At 47.5% G+C, this 16,764-nt stretch overlaps 2 protein-coding genes across 3 annotated transcripts; one reads left to right on the forward strand and one right to left on the reverse strand.

Annotated features, from left to right (window-relative positions):
• Positions 1–374: 374 nt before the first annotated feature.
• LOC124468292 (V-set and immunoglobulin domain-containing protein 10-like 2) lies at positions 375–6,642 on the forward strand. The gene is made up of 12 exons (XM_047020953.1): positions 375–438; positions 1,065–1,418; positions 1,744–2,019; positions 2,296–2,571; positions 3,633–3,920; positions 4,080–4,319; positions 4,529–4,822; positions 4,924–5,313; positions 5,970–6,092; positions 6,177–6,201; positions 6,292–6,389; positions 6,497–6,642. The coding sequence occupies exons 1-12, from the start codon at positions 375–377 to the stop codon at positions 6,640–6,642; spliced, it is 2,574 nt and encodes an 857-aa protein (XP_046876909.1).
• A 280-nt stretch (positions 6,643–6,922) lies between these two features.
• Positions 6,923–12,149, reverse strand: chek1 (checkpoint kinase 1). Of its 2 annotated transcripts, none has more exons than XM_047020430.1 (13): positions 12,034–12,149; positions 11,485–11,550; positions 11,154–11,268; positions 10,850–10,958; positions 10,644–10,708; positions 10,417–10,486; positions 10,064–10,252; positions 9,792–9,896; positions 9,498–9,681; positions 9,160–9,334; positions 8,923–9,054; positions 7,818–7,919; positions 6,923–7,689 (listed from the first exon to the last, which is right to left on the reverse strand). In XM_047020430.1, exons 2-13 carry the CDS (start codon positions 11,547–11,549, stop codon positions 7,594–7,596), a joined length of 1,407 nt encoding a protein of 468 aa, XP_046876386.1. In that variant the 5' UTR covers position 11,550; positions 12,034–12,149; the 3' UTR covers positions 6,923–7,593. The 2 variants fall into 2 exon arrangements, with proteins under 2 accessions (XP_046876386.1, XP_046876385.1); XM_047020429.1 differs by having other exon boundaries at positions 11,485–11,575.
• Positions 12,150–16,764: the final 4,615 nt, after the last annotated feature.

A 16,764-nucleotide genomic window follows, 5' to 3' on the forward strand; every position in this document is an offset into this window, starting at 1 on the left:
CTCTATAATAGATGAGTGTGGTCTCATTGTGTTATTCTAGACCCTCATTTCTGCTTCACACACATACACACTCTCACACACAGAAGGGGGGAGAGAGAGAGAGAGAGAGAGAGAGAGAGAGAGAGAGAGAGAGAGAGAGAGAGAGAGAGGCATTTAAATAATGTATCCCCAAATCAGTTTATTGACCCTCTCTACCTGCACTCACTCAGTGTAGCAACGACAACCTGGCAGCCGGATTCTCTTCTCGCTCTATCCAAGCTGGACATAGTTTTGGAAATCAGCAGAAACACTCCTCACGGCTGTTTGGGCAACATGGGATGGAGCGATTGATTTAAGGTGTTTTGTTTATTTTGACTGGAGAGCATCATGGTACCATGGTGGCCAGAGGGTTGACCTTTATCTGTCTGCTCACCTGCCTGTTCACGTCCCCCGGCCACGGTAAGAAGCCTCCACCTCTAACAAGCTCTCTCCTTTATACTCTCGTCTCTCGTTTTCTCTCTCTTTAGAGGTGTATCAATGTATGGATATCGGTAACTCTCGTTTATATGCATCCTTCTCATTCTCTCTCTGTATTGATTTCAGTTCTAACTTTTTAAAGCTTTTCTTTTTTTATATCTCGCCTATTTTTTCTCAGTCATGTTCATGTTTGTCCTTTCAGTGTCCTCATCCTATTCTCTGTGTATCTAAACATTAACCTTTGACCAGAAGGTCAAACCACCTTTTCACTTTTTTGCAATCGGAGAGAGAGACAAAAAGGGAAGGTGAGATAGCAACAAGTCGTTAGAATGTCCCAGGACAGACAAATTCAGTTCGATGCACCATTTTCCTGGAAGTGTTTTTGAATCCTCCTGGCCACCGTACAGCTGAAACTCATCCTGCAACCAAACTCCAACCAGAGCACTCAACACCAAGCTCTCTGTTACATCTGTGGCGTATGTGTGTTTGTGTAGTCACCAGTGTGGAAGCATACAAATGTGTGTGTATGTGTGTGTTTGTGTGTGTGCATACGTGTGGATGTATACATTTGTATATATAAACGTGTGTGTGTGTGGGCGTCCCCTTAGCGGTGGACATCCTCGACCCCGGGGAAGTGGTGTACGTGGACTCCCGTCTAGACGGGGTGGTGGGCCGAGCCGTGATCCTGGAGTGCGGAGCCACCTTACCTGACGTCTACATCTGGGGCTTCACTAAGCCCGGGACGGACGCCATACGAGCTGTCGTCTACGACTTTGGGAAGGGCCCCAAGATCCAGCAGCTGGCACAGACTCTGGGAGACTTGCAGGTCATCTCGAAAAGTGCCTCGGTGAGCATTGAGAACCTCCAGCTGGCTGCTCGTGGACTGTACACCTGCCAGGCCTTGTACGACACCCCGCAGGGAGCCAAACTCTACTACTACTACACCCATCTGTTTGTCCTGGGTGAGACACACGATTGATATCCGTCGCAAACAGTGACTGACACGTTTCACCCACAGTCCTATAGGTCAGTGGTTCTCAATCCTGGTCCTCGGGACCCCCTGCCTTGCATGTTTTAGATATTTCCCTGCACCAACACACCTGATTCAAATAAATGGGCCTGATAACGACCCATTCATTTGAATGAGGTGTGTTTGAGGAGGGAAACGTCTAAAACATGCAGGGCAGGGGGTCCCGAGGACCAGGATTGAGAACCACTGCTATAGGTAACCTGAGGGGATGATGAATGGGGTTTCATCCCGAGCTGTTGTGTCTCTTTCCCGCGTAGTTCCGGTCACCAAGCCCTACATTTTGGTGAGTGATGCGTCTCCGGCGGAAGGATCCTCCGCGTGGCTGCGCTGCGGCCTGGAGAACGGGACCTCGCCCATTTACTATGAGTTTGAGCAAGAGACTCACAATGGATTTTTCAAGACCTTTGGCCAGGGAAACAGCAGCCGGTTCAACATGACAGAGATCAACCGCAACCACACAGGCTGGTACCGGTGTAGCGTCCGCAATGCGGTCAACCAACAACGATCCGATCGCATCTGGTTAGACATCATCTGTGAGTCTATACTCTCATTACTACTCCCTACAACACACACTCAATCCACCCCAACCGTATTAGAAATATGCTTGCCCTGATATAGCCCTTGCCCTTTGGATAAGAGCGTCTGCTAAATGACTAAATATAGAGCTGTGCACCTCTAATCCCTGGAAAACAACCATGAGACAGTGTGTTCTTGTGTGAGCATGCTTGCATGCTTGTGCGTCTGTGTTTGGATTCCAACCCCTTTTGTGTTTGTGTGTGTGCTCTTGCATGCATGTGTTCCCTCCCTAGACGGTCCCGACATCCCTCAGATCGACGTGACTCCGTACAGCGTGACCGAGCGTGGCTACTCGGCCCTGGAGAGAGAGACGGTCTCCCTGCTCTGTCAGTCCCAGTCCAACCCGCCCAGCCAGTACGTCTGGTTCTACAACAACTCCCAGGTCTACACCGGACCCCAGTTCACCATCACCAGGATCCTGCGCATGCACACCGGCATCTACGCCTGCCTGGCCCAGAACACTTACCTCAACACCCGCGCACGGAAGACAATCACTCTGACCGTCTACTGTGAGTCTCCACACTACACTCTTTCCACTCATCCATACCCATGGTTCAATCCTGTCCGTGTCTTACCTCCATGTGAGTTAAGTGTTCTCCAGTCCTGGGAAGTTACTGACACTGGTTGTAAAGAGCTGTAGCCAGTCTAAGCTGAAGCAATACGTAAGGAGAAATTAGTTCCACTTCAGTCTGACAAATTTGATAAAGACAGGTCTATTGGCCGGTTGAAAACGTTAAAAGATGAATTGAAGAACACCGTTCTTGCAACTGGTTGACTGTCCCCTCACCTTTAACTCCCCACCCCCAACCCTCTTTTGGTTTGTGGGCGTCTCTGGTTGCTCATCTCTCCCTGCACCTCTCTTCCTCCTTCCAGTGTCCCGTGTGACCCCCTGAACGCGGGCTCTGCCACTCTCCGGTTTCCTGTGTCCTACCTCTGTGTCTGATTCCATACTGCACACCTTTTCTTGACAGTCACACAAACGCACACAAACACACACAGACACACACACACTCATACGTACAGCACGCAGACACGCACGGACCCCCTTCACACGCACTCAGACCCACCTACGTGCACCGACACACGTACACGGTGGAGTGCAGCAGAGGTCTCCAGGGCGGAACGCCGAGGAAGGTGATGGAACTGTCCGGAGGTTCCGACGGTCAAAGGTACCCCAGCCGGTGTGATGTCACTCGCTAACGTCACAGTCGTGGCAAGCGCTTGCTGGCTTCTTGCCATCTTTTCTGTGCCGACAAGCACCACCACACTCACAGCTCCACCCTGCCCCCAGCAGTGGCACCTGTCTTTGACACTGGCACCCCAACTAATAATCCGTATCTCAAGCCACCAAAATAGACACATCCTGTTACTGTCTAGAAGATATATTTTTTCTTCCCAAAACAACATAAATCCCATTAGACAGTAACTACCATATCTAACCTTCCAAGACTCACGAGAAGACCGAGGTAATTTAACAAAAGAAAGGTGACACTGATTGCCCGCTCTCACCTCCCTATTACCACCTTCAACTCTGCCCTGCACTGTGTTACGCTGTATCTTGTCCCCACAGACCCTCCCGATGGTTCCCCTTCCTGCATCGTGCAGCCAGCGCTCAACTACTCCTCCCTGAGCCTGCAGTGTACCTGGCCAGGGGGCCTGCCACCACCCTCCCTTCGATGGAGCCCTGGCCTACTGGCCCCTGGACAGGAAGGGGCGGTCCTGGGGCAGGAAGGGGCCGTGCTGACCAATAACGTCACAATGTTGCAATCCGGAGCTAACACCTTCAACAACTCCCTGTTCACCTGCCAAGGCTCTCACCTGGCCCTCAATCAAAGCACATACTGCTCAATACGGACCTGTAAGTATCTGAAAGCGCGTGTGTGTGTGTGTGTGTGTATGCACATGGAAGCATCACATTCACTCAATATTTTCCCTTCCTTCATCATTTCTTTCCGTCTTCCTTCCTTCATCATCTCTCTCTCCCTTCATGCCCCAGGGTCTCCCCCCGGTGCACCAGTGTGTTTTGCATACGCGACACGTGACAACCAGCAGCTGATGCTCTCCTGCTCCTGGGGGGGCGGAGCTCCCCGGGCTCTGCTCTGGTGGGAGGGGCCAGGGGGCCAGCAGCACGGAGGAGGGGAGGAGAACGCCAACATTCTGGTTCTCCGCTCTGGCTCCGCCCAGAGTGGGCAGGCCTACATCTGCCGTGGGAAACATCCACTCCACCCCCTGCCCCAGCCCTGCACGCTGATGCTGGGTAAGGGTACATCAAGAGCACCTCAAATGCTGCAGAAAATAACCCTGAGTCAGGATAGAGCAGGATTCGTATCTATCTTAAATGTCTAGCAGCGTACTTTTATTTTGGCAAGAAAATTAAGTCACCACAGTTTACCATCAGAACCAAAGTAGGGACTTAACCATTCATTTAAAGAACATGAATTTACTAATTCATTCATTCCTCTGCAGAAGCTCCAGTGTTGCTGACCCAGAGGAGCATGGTGTCTGTGTATGAGGGCAGTGACGTCGAGCTCACCTGCATCCTGACGGCCAACTACCTTCCAGCCAGTGACATCACCTGGTTCAACAACCGTAGACAAGAAGTCCGGAACGTTCCTCAAAAGTACCTGATGCAGCGAGGGGCAGCCTGGGCCAATCTGACGGTGCGGGAGACCGATGGTATCCAAGACAGCGGCCAATACTGGTGTTCCGCTTCCAATGCTGTGGGAGGGGCTGAGATCCCGATCACTTTATTGGTCAAGAGTAAGGACCTCTTCACGGCATCTCTTGCATTCTCTGTCTGTTGATATTGCTACATTTATCAAATTGGTGACACTTCCTCTATCGTTCTCCCTTTCTTCCAGGGTACCCCATGCCTCCGAACGTGACTCTGGTCAGACTGGTGTACAGCACTCGTCAGCGCAGCGAGGTGCAAATAGAGTGGCGATTAGAGGAAGAAGGACAGAGCGTCAACGAGGGAGCGAGAGACGGAGGGTTCACTAGGTTCATGCTGGAGCGCAGGAGCGTAGAAGAAGAGGCGACGACCCCGGGGAGGAAGAGGAGTGGAGAGGAGGAGGAGGAGGAGAGAGGGGAGGGAAGGAGCAGTTCTCCCTCCTGGCTGCAGGTGGGGGAGCAGGGGCCAGATGTGCGATATCACACCCTGGGCAACCTCATTCCCACCCTCACCTACCAGTTCCGCGTCACAGCTGTCAATCACCGCACTGTGGGACATCCTTCCCCAGCAAAGACCCCAGGTGAGAGAGAGGGAGGGAAAGATGAGTTGGTGAGGGGAGAAGCGAAAGAGAGAGGTTAGGAATAGAAAGAAAGACTGGAGGAGAGGGGAGGAAGAGGAGAAAATCGAGAAAGCGAAAGGGTGGGACAATTAACTGTACATATAGCGTCTATGGGTGTGACAGAACAAGCAGCTAGCAAAGACAAGCAATGTTTCAGATCAAAACTACTGTTGTTCATGTTGCTAACGATGAAAATGTTGCAATTGATTTTCTTCTGATTTTCTTATCCACTCAGGTGAAAGAGCACACATCACACGTATACACACAACAACCACACACACTCTCAATTTCTACAACTTCTTGCGTGTGACTCACCCTCTACAACCCCTCCTTTTCTCATTTTCTTTCCATCCATCCCTTGTCTTCTCCCCTTGTTGGTTCTTGTTTGGCTGTTGTCTTTCGGGGTTAGTAGGGGGATGGGATCAAAAGTCATTGTGTTTAGGCCGTAGCCAGGGTTGTAGTTCAGGCTTGTAAGTATGTTATTACGCATGACACTATGGCAACTATATGTATAGTCGTTACTTTGGCAGGTTAAGTTTATCGTGAATGTCGACATTGTTGCTATGGTGACTAGTTCAGGTGTGCTGCTTTGCTAGGGTAACTGTGATGTTTTACAGCGGACCCTCCCTTCAACGCGTATCCTGCTGTGATTGGAGCAGCCATCGGGGGGATGATCCTCGCCGCCATTGCCACGGTGCTGCTGTTCATGTTCATCATTCGCAACCGTAACAACAATCCCCGTGAGTCGGACACACAGCCGCACACACACACACACTCACAACTGAACTGAATGTTGATGATCTGAATTCCTCTTCCATCCACAGGACTACACGACATGCTGTTCGGCATGTGAGTATGGATCTTTATAAAGCTCTATGTATTCATAACAAACATGAACGCAGTGTGATATTGACCAGTGGAGGGTGTGTGTCTCTACAGGCAGCACAGCCAGTCCAGAGAGAACATCAACTTTCCTGAAGATGAGATCATGGAGGGAGCTGAAGGAGGTGGTGACCTTGGTCCCTCCCCTGGTCCAGGTAGAAATCATACTACACAGCTAATTAAAAAGAATGAGATATATATTCCTGAATACTAACCATTGGATTCATAGAATGCTTATAGTTGTGGTTTGGCTTTCCACCAGACCCAGTCATGTCCTCCCCCAGAGCCTCCTCCCCCAGGGCCCAGTCCCCCCTGGGGGTCTCCCCCGCCACCGGCCAGCCTCCTCCCCCCGGAGACGACAACGAACCTGTCAACGTCACCATCACTGTCATGGCAACAGGCTCCTAACAGAAGGGGTTGACAAGGATCTGTCACTGCGTGTCATTTGGGTCCAGTGTGACATTTCTGGACGGCAGTCCAGAGTTGATCTCTCCTGTATCATCAGTTAAAGACCTGCTGTGTTATGCTGTAGTGCTGAAACAGAATACTATTAGCTTTTACCATCATCTTGTATCTACGCACACAACCAAAGCTAGAGTAGTGCATCAAGTAAACTCTTGTTAAATATAACATAACCTAAAAAATAGGGAATGATCAAAATGTATTGGAAACAACTAGCCATGTAGCATGCATTAGCAAGCTTCACCAAAACTGGTTCAGTCGTTTTATTGACTTACTGACTTAATCAAAGTTTAATTGACTTTTTATTATGCCTCTATTTTCTTGCTTTTATAGTTAATGTACAACAAATACCAAAAGAATTACTATTTTTTATGAAAACGTCCACTCATTAGTACAGTGAAAAAAGGACCTAGCTTAAGTGTTCAAAGGTAACATCAGACTCACAACAGCTGTATTGCAACTGGGCAGTTTACTCAACACATTTCAAATAAACACAGTGCAATGAAAGGTTCTGTATGTCTTCCCTATACCATCATACCCACATGGTCTTGAAGCAGGAGACGCCTTTCTCGTCACAACACTTCACGCAAACCACAGGATAGTGTTTTCTCGTACATAATCTAAGGTATGCTTCTTCAAGGACACATCCATCCACAGTTTTCTCAACACAGGTTTGTCCGCACCCTGATGTTACATAAGGGAAGTCAATATCCAGTAAACAAACACACACAGACGGAAAATAAGATGAGACATGTTGCTGAAAGGGGTGTTGGTCAGTTCATTGAAGCAGTTTTCCATAAACATGGTTTCGTCCAAACGCAAGATCTGATCTGAAACTCTTGTTGACTCCTGCCACATACACACACCACACACACACACACTTGTGACAGTGGCTGGTCATGAGACAGGAAGCAGGACCTTCTGGGAGTTTATGATATCGTTGAGCTTGAGCTTGATCTTCAGGAAGAGACGCTTGAACTCAAGGCCGTCGCCCTGGAAACAAACACACACACACGCGTACAGGCACAGACACACGAATCAGTAACCATATCATAGTGGACACGGAACCATTAGGTCCAGTGGAAGTTGTGTGTGGTTCAGGGTCGGGCCTGGATGCCTACCTTGGACAGTCGGAAGTCCAGCATGACCTTCTGGTCCAGTTCCAGGAGGTGGACTTTGAAGATGAGCTTGTTGTTGCGTTTGTCCAAGGTGCTCAAGGTCACCTGGGTGGGTCAGAGGGCGGAATGTCAGCACTGGCTCGTCTGTGTAAGTTCCTGGTTGGTGCAAGTGTGTGTGTGTACCTGGTTGGTGCAGTTGTGTGTGTTTGAGTGTACCTGGTTGGTGCAGGTGTGTACCTGGTTGGTGCAGGTGTGTGTGTTTGAGTGTACCTGGTTGGTGCAGGTGTGTGTGTGTGTGTGTACCTGGTTGGTGCAGGTGTGTCTGTGTGTGTGTACCTGGTTGGTGCAGGTGTGTGTGTACCTGGTTGGTGCAGGTGTGTGTGTGTACCTGGTTGGTGCAGGTGTGTGTGTGTGTACCTGGTTGGTGCAGGTGTGTGTGTGTGTACCTGGTTGGTGCAGGTGTGTCTGTGTGTGTGTACCTGGTTGGTGCAGGTGTGTGTTTGTGTACCTGGTTGGTGCAGGAGTGTGTGTTTGAGTGTACCTGGTTGGTGCAGGTGTGTGTGTGTGTGTACCTGGTTGGTGCAGGTGTGTCTGTGTGTGTGTACCTGGTTGGTGCAGATGTGTGTGTGTACCTGGTTGGTGCAGGTGTGTGTGTGTACCTGGTTGGTGCAGGTGTGTGTGTGTGTGTGTACCTGGTTGGTGCAGGTGTGTGTGTGTGTGTGTACCTGGTTGGTGCAGGTGTGTACCTGGTTGGTGCAGGTGTGTGTGTGTGTGTGTGTACCTGGTTGGTGCAGGTGTGTGTGTGTGTGTACCTGGTTGGTGCAGGTGTGTGTGTGTACCTGGTTGGTGCAGGTGTGTGTGTGTGTACCTGGTTGGTGCAGGTGTGTACCTGGTTGGTGCAGGTGTGTGTGTGTGTGTGTGTACCTGGTTGGTGCAGGTGTGTGTGTGTGTGTACCTGGTTGGTGCAGGTGTGTGTGTGTACCTGGTTGGTGCAGGTGTGTGTGTGTGTACCTGGTTGGTGCAGGTGTGTGTGTGTGTGTGTGTGTGTACCTGGTTGGTGCAGGTGTGTGTGTGTGTACCTGGTTGGTGCAGGTGTGTGTGTGTGTACCTGGTTGGTGCAGGTGTGTTTGAACGTGAGCCCCAGGCTGATGGAGGCGTCTCTCAGGGCGGAGCAGGAGGCCCCAGACTCCAGTGTGGTGAAGAAGCGAGTCATCCTCCTCACCAGCCGCTGCCAGGGCGTCTGAACACAAACACAAGCGTCATTCTCTGTCTGCGTGTGAGTACCAAATAGTTGAACGCGGTGCCCAAGCGTCTGTGTGGGATGGTGAGTTTGCGTGTGCCTAACCTGGCTGGCTCCAGGGGTGCCCAGTAGCTGGCTACCCAGCAGCATGTGCTCGGGCCTGGCAGGCTGGGAGAAGCTGACCTGGCCTGCGGAGGGCCCCACGTACACGCTCCCGTCCCACACGCAACCCCCCGCTGCCGGGTCCGGCTGGGAACTAGAGAACTGGATCCGGTCATCGCTGGGGAGACACGCAAGGGTTACGAACACACACACACAACCTGGATACAACTAAGTACAGTCACCCAGAACACGTACACACACAGCCTGGACACGCACATACGGTCAGGACATACGCACACACGCACACACACACCCTGGAGACACGCACGCACAGTTCGGACCTTTTGTTGCGGTCGAGCGGGAGCTTCTCTGAGTCGGTGCGTAGGAGCTTGGCTGTGGAGCCCTGAGCCTCTGACTGGAGCCTGGCTGCAGGCTTGTATGTCTGGCTGAACCAGCGCTCCTTCTTGATGTCCGGGAGACGGATCCTCTCCTCTGGAGCCGACAGCAGCAACTTAGACAGCAGGCCTGGAGACGGGGGAAGAGATCGGACGGGCATTCTCGGGATTCGGGCAAATCCTTGGACTGTTCATCGTCGTAGTGCAGTGTGTGTGTGTGTGTGTATGTGTGAGTCTTACTCAGGGGAGTGGGCTGTATCTTCTTCCAAGGTGGTAGGTAGGTCTTCGTCTGTAGCCAATCGGAATACTCCTGACAGCTTTCACTGGGCTGGTCCCATGGTAACTCTGAACCCAAAGCACTGTTAGAACGACGCACTTCTGATCCTTGACCTGCCGTACTTAGTTTATGATCTATTCATATGCTACTTGGATAAAAGAGTCGGCTAAATTCATCAAATGTGAGGTAATAGCAGCACAATGTCACAGGAGCCAAACACACACACACACCACACCTCCAGCCAGCATGGCCGTGAGCACGATCCCACAGGCCCAAACGTCAGCTGGTTGAGCACTGAACTCTGATTGGCTGAGGAGTTCCGGCGCGACGTAGGGCAGAGTTCCACACAGGCGGGTGAGCCGGCGCTCGCGGCCGCGATGACGGAACATGGTGGCCAGGCCAAAGTCGGACAGCTTCAAGTTATCTGAAGGGGAACAGAGGCATAATGACTGTACATCCAGTATACACACTCCCCCGCATGAAGGAGAGGGTCTTTGAAGGCGGTATTATGGTCCAGTCCTTATGGGATCTAGTTTGGCTCCACCAGACCCAGTCACGGCCTCCCGTGGGACACACACAGACACACACCTTTGTCATCGAGGAGAATGTTCTCAGGCTTTATGTCTCTGTGGGTGATTCCCACACTATGGAGGTACTCCTGTTGAGGAGAGGAACAGACCAATCAGGGGCGGGGGGGAAATCAGCCACAGTAATAAACATAGCCAATAAAAAAGGCAATATTGATAGAACCAGATTCTTATTGGAGGTTTCGAACACAGCATGCTGGTACTGTATGTCTGGAGCTTCATACACACCACGGCTGCTATCAACTGCTGAAAGAACTTGTGAGCATCCTTCTCTGGCATTCCTACGTCCGGTTCTGAGAAATGGAAAAGAAAGAGAAGAGGGGCTTTAGCTTGATTATCAAGGCGAGGAATACATACATGGTGTCATGCAAATGATTATCTTTTTTTTTATATATGAACTGTATGTGATTGGCTCCTTTCCTTGTCCATCTTACCAATTCGGTCGAACAGCTCTCCCCCAGTGCAGTACTCCAGGAAGAGATAGATTGTGGTTCCCTCCATGCGGTGACCAAAGAAACGGACAATGTTGGGGTGGCTGAGAACCTACCGACACAGATACCGTCAAACACACACAACATCGATAACAATTCCACTGTCTGTTTAGATTTGATGGAGGAAAAGACAGAATGTTTCTGCAACCTTACTTTAACCGTTTTTACCCCTCTTACAACCCAGCCCAACTATTGACAGAGAACGGTATGGTACCAAGGGGCAGACAGGGTGCAGAAGTATACATACCTTGTTTATGCAGATCTCTTTCTTGACATTGTCTAAGCATTCTTTGCCCTGGGTGGTGTCTATGACCTTAACGGCTACAGCCTCTTCAGTGTGTTTGTTCACCAGCAACTTCACCCTGTGAGAGCAGGTGTGTGTGGGGGGGGGGGGGGGGGGAGATATCAGAAGGGATGGTGCGATATTAAATATTCGAGGAGAAATTAAGATATCTAAATAAGGTGGGAGGATAAGCATTTAAGGCAACCATGAGGAGATGGAAGATATAATTGTGTGAGAGAGAAGGAGAAGAGAAGGAGAAGAGGAGGAGAGAAGGAGGAGGTGCAGGGGTACTCACTCGCCATATGCTCCCTCTCCCAGAGTCTGGACAAGGTCCCAATCCTGCACGAAGGGCACTGCCATGCTTTTGACGTTAACAAATACAAACACTGGGTGTTCGGGTCAAAAGAAAACACAGACCAATATCGATTATAGATTATAAACTCATATGAACAAGATTTGGCTCAAGTCAGTGTTAATTGTGACTATATGTATACGTTGGCGTCTTTTTATGTAATTACTAAACTGTACAGACAACGCAAATGAAGAAAAAAAAATCGCTGTTCAACAAGATGCCCTGACGAGTAAAGGCGAGACAAAGTTCATGCAATAGTGGCTTTATTCGGGCAGACCACCTAGATCACAATAGCCATCTCAATACATGGGTTATTCACAATCGCACATGCATAAATCTAGTTACAAATACAAATTCTCACCGCATCCACGCTTCTGTCAGGCTAGATAGCTTACTTTTACGCGCAGCTAGCAAGCTGTTAATACTGGACTGAACTTAAAATATGTACAATAATTCACATTAAAACTGCGGACCTGAAAATACAAAGCTTACCTGATGGGGTCTTGCTAAACAAGGCAATTGTGGTGAGTTTATAAAGGTGTAAATTAACAAGATACTAACTCTGTCAACACAACGATGAGTTGTGTCTCGCTGTATTGACTGGTGTGCCGAACAAATTTGGCGCTGTCAAAGACATCCGGCCAGCGTGGTGTTTACTACAACGTCATTTCCACATAGCGGGATAGGGGACCGCTCAAACTTTACTGAATAATGTGTATTTTATATCCTGTTGTTGATTGAATAAACTGGACGTTGTTCGTTTTTTGCTTGATAAAAAAATACGTGTATATATATTTAAACATTCAAACTTTCACCTCTGTTCTTAATATAAGAGTTGCCCGGCCACTAAACTTAACAGTAAGAAGCCTACGGAAGGAAAATAGAAATATTTTGGTCTCAGACAAGACGACTATTGGGATGAAACTAGTTTCATACAAATGCACATTTAGAATGCTTATGTTTGTGTGTGAGACAGAAATACATTTTATGGACATGGCTTGTCCTTATGAATTTATGGAATTATACAATGACAATCATTCGGGGGTCAACTTCTTCTCCAGTCTTCTCCAGGGTGTAAAGGGAATCCAGTATAGCGCAGGCACGAACTGAAGTTTGACAATTCTTACAGTCTCTTGCTTGTTTAACGTAATGTAGCCTATGCAGTCTGTAGATTACAGCGCTGCCAATCTTTCAAAAAACCTTGGCATGAGATTTGGTGGGGCCAACTCAAATTTTGCTGCAAATCCCCCCCCACCCCCCCACCCACTACTTGGTTGGCGTTGCCTTCTCAAAGTGAGAAATACAATGGTGTGAGAGCGTGTGAACTGGTTGAAATGCGGTGTTTCATAGCCAATGCATGAAACTTGGCAGCCCTGCAGATTATGTTAAATCCAATCCATTACACCAGCTCATGGGGCACATACACTCAGATCAATAAGCAGTCTCAAAAATGGTAGCAATATAAAAAACAATACGATCCCTTTACGTTATCATGATACCCCCCAGAAATGTTCACTGCACCCCCAGTCAAAGCAGGCTGCATCCAGCCCTGTGTGTCAATCGTGCGTGTGTGTCACTTGTGTATGTGTGTCATTCATGCACGAGTGGGTCCAACATATGTGTGTACCTGGGTGTGAACAGTGGTGTGAACTGCTCAGCAAGACTGTGATTTATATTTCCACAGTACTGCTACGGCCAGGGTGTAACACAAAGGGGTGGGGTATTTAATTTCAATGATGAGTACTTTTAACAAGTCTAATGATAGGCCAATTTCAAATATCCCATTTCTCTCAAAGATTCTGGAAAGAGTTGTGGTACAACAGCTCACTGAACAACTTTCCTCAAATCAGTTGTATGAACCTCTCCAGTCTGAATTTTGTGCTCACCGCAGCCCTGAAACGGCATTAGCCAAGGTAGTCAATGATCTATTATTAGCCTCTGATGCAGGCTTTATCTCTGTCCTGGTTCTCCTCGACCTAAGTGCAGCATTTGACACAGTGGATCATCAAATCCTCCTCGAACGTGTAGAGAATTAGGTTGGGATTTCTGGTACGGCACTCCAGTGGTTTAGATAGAATCTGCTTGGTCTTCGTTCTGCCAATGTTGGACCTGGTCGCCAGTGGACATCAATCTGTGACAGTCTGCCAATGCTGGATCTAGTTGCCAAGTGGACATAGGTCTCCCTGATGGACAACAGCCAGTTCCTGGTCCCTTCCTGTCCATCCACCTGCCTGTGGTCCTGCGCTGATCACACAGCCCTGTGGCTATCTCTGCTTGAACTGACATTTACCAATTCTGACCCAAGTTGAACACTGGATTTATGTGTTTCAACACCCATTGACACTTTTCTTGATGTATGGCTATATGTTTAGCCTGTGTTCTGCACCTTTCTTTCACCAACCGTCTCTGGGTCTTTGTCAACTCTGAAGCAACCATAACCTCATAAATGTATAGGTTTAACAATTGTTAACTCAATGTCACAAATGTGTGCGTGTGTATCTCACTTTTGCATGTGTGTGTCAACGTGTTTGTGTGGCGTGTGGTCTGCTCTGTGGTTTGGTGAGCCATATTTCTAGAGAACTGCTCACACCAAGATACTCACCAGTTTGTGTGTGTTGCATTTTTTGTCTCTTGTGGGCTTTCTTGGACAAGTACATAAGTAGAGCCCGATGACAGTTTGCTAAAGACCCCGATACTCTGTTACCCTGGTAAGTTCACCTTCAAAATCAAAGTCAAATTAAACTAAAGAGGGTACAACGGAAAAACAGCTATTCCACATTCCTTTTACACATTTTTAGGTGGTGTATCGATGTTGATAATACACTGTCAACACTCACACTAGTCACTGTACACACTGTCACTTTAGCTACTGGTTGCACAATCAGCATTGTTGCATTAATTGTACCCTACTTGTCTCTATGTTAGTATAGGTTATAAGGTTAGCATAGGATATGTGTATTATTGGTTTAGTATACTGTTTTGTTTATTATTTTGTATATTTAGAAAGGCTTAGTATATTATAAGTTATCTCACTTATATGTCATGTCATGCAAGGTTGCTTTGCGTCTTGTCCAAGGAATTTAAGTGCCCAGTCTGACCCTGTGTTGTTCTGTGCATCTAACAATAGAAGACTTGAACTTGAACTACCTGTCATTGTGTCTCCAGCTTCTTTCACCCTGGTGCAGCTTCAACCATCACACCTGGACACAAAATGATCTTCCTGATCCTCCTTCATGTCTGCATCCTGACTGTGGACTCTATGATGGTAAGCGTTTGCAACAGTCAGAGTCATAGAGGTGGCCAACACTGGTGTGTTTGTTTGAGTTTATTTAAGTGAAGTACAGATGACCAACAGAAAGACAGATGAAAAAAAAAACAACAGGTAGATAAAATGACTTTTAATCAGTGTTTTTGTTCCCTCTGTGTAGATCTCTCCACTCTCGGAAGGGTCCGGCGTCCAAAAGCAAGTTGTCAAGCCAAAGGCCATCACATTAGATATGGCCCTTAAATCTGTCGATGACAGGTACCACAGATGCCCCGTAGACATGCATGAGAGAGTAGAAAACATTTTAATTGAAGAATTGAATAATGAAAAATTTTACAATATCTGGACTGCGTCTGACACCTGGGCTACAAACAAGCTGAACGACGGTGGCACGGATCTCACATTAAATCATTTCAAGGCTTTATTTGCCCACACATCATTTAAAAATTCCTATGGTCAATTTTATCATTTTTTCATGAATGAAGTAAGAAACAGTCCAGAATACCCAAGTGGCTTCCATTACCGCGCTTTGCATTTTTTTTTGTCCGATGCGATCCGCATCCTCAAACAGAAACAAAGAAACAACCAGACTGCGTCACCGCATACCGAAGAACAAGAGATACATTTAAAGGTACACTTAATGATGTATTTCGTTTTGGATCTTTCACTTCCAGTTCGCTCACGACAAATGAGGATAAAGCTAAAACATATGGAAAAGTGGGGTGCTTTGAGATATGGACGTGCTTCGGCGCTAAACTTATGTCTAATGCAGTTCATGAGTTGGATGAGGTGTTGATTCCACCGTATGAGAAGTTCAAAATAGTTAAAGTTTTCCCTAAAGGTACCGACTATTTAAAATGTACTAAAGTGTACAAAGTGAAAAGTGTTGGCATTGAAAGCTATATGAACTGTAAAGAAGTTGAGTAAAGCTATGCATAGCAAACTTGTGTGGAGGCAACACATTTAATCTTTTTACACAATTAATACTTTTTCTCTCAGTAGTGTAGGCCTAATAAAGACGCATTCTTTGTTGACGCACAATGGCAGCACCACTAACATAGAAAAAGTATCCGTGTAGCTAAGAATTTTTTTTTTTTTTCCAACTAGGAGTAGATTCGACTTGAGGATCAAATTAAAAACATACCGCTGTTGTGACAATTCTTGACTGGAGTTGTTTTTCTAGCTGAAGTATGAAAGTCCAAATCTGTAAAGCTGCAAAAGGCCATTACTACACTGAACGCATTTAACTTCTTTACCTAAATAAATGTTTTTTATCTTGCTAAGAACTAATTATGTGTCCAGAGTGAATTGGTTGTTTCGCAGAATGGAGTAAAACTAAAACCTCACAATTAGACAAAATACCCTTCTGCCAATTCTGAAGCAACCACCTTGAATGTATTGGTCTCTGTCGCCTCAATGTCACAAGTATTGTACGTGACAAACGTAGGGTCACTGTGGGCCCATGTCAGTTTGGTTGAGAGGATCGTAGTTCTCCTGTCCTAACTGAACGTGACAAAAGTGGCAGCGCTCACTGACTGAATCATCAAACTGGTCCTTCCTGACAACAGTGATCCTATTGACTTTCATTTGTTTTTTTGCAGCTGGCTGCAGTCTGGGTCTAAAGAGCATGCTCTGGGTTAGTCACAATGGACGTGTATCCATTGAAGTATATACGTCAATATGGGGAAGGACTGTAATGTGTGTAACGATGTGTAAGGGTAATTCACTCTTAGGCGCCAATAATTTATTTGATGACATAAAAATATGCGAAAGATGTTTGGTATAGCTTTGCCTTATGTCACCAGTTCACACAACTGTCAAAAAACAGCAAACTCAACTCAACATACTTTTCGAATATGGAAACCATCATTGTAATAAAGCAACTTGTTTTACATTACTGGTCAAATGTTTATGACACACAACTGAGAAATAAAGTGGAAACCTTCATTTGCCTTCAT

The sequence above is a fragment of the Hypomesus transpacificus genome, chromosome 5, assembly GCF_021917145.1.
Source record: "Hypomesus transpacificus isolate Combined female chromosome 5, fHypTra1, whole genome shotgun sequence".
In the NCBI taxonomy this organism is placed as follows: Eukaryota; Metazoa; Chordata; class Actinopteri; order Osmeriformes; family Osmeridae; genus Hypomesus; species Hypomesus transpacificus.

Bases quoted from the DNA above. Each gene is read 5' to 3' on its own strand.
- chek1 (XM_047020430.1), bottom strand. From the start codon at position 11,549: ATGGCAGTGCCCTTCGTGCAGGATTGGGACCTTGTCCAGACTCTGGGA. The intron at 10,709-10,849 runs GTAAGATGGACA...TCCATTTCTCAG, and splicing joins AGAGCTGTTCGACCGAATTG to AACCGGACGTAGGAATGCCA. The intron at 7,920-8,922 runs GTACACACACAC...TGACCCACCCAG, and splicing joins AACACACCTGCACCAACCAG to GTGACCTTGAGCACCTTGGA.
- LOC124468292 (XM_047020953.1), top strand. From the start codon at position 375: ATGGTGGCCAGAGGGTTGACCTTTATCTGTCTGCTCACCTGCCTGTTC. The intron at 1,419-1,743 runs GTGAGACACACG...TTTCCCGCGTAG, and splicing joins CACCCATCTGTTTGTCCTGG to TTCCGGTCACCAAGCCCTAC. The intron at 4,320-4,528 runs GTAAGGGTACAT...ATTCCTCTGCAG, and splicing joins GCCCTGCACGCTGATGCTGG to AAGCTCCAGTGTTGCTGACC.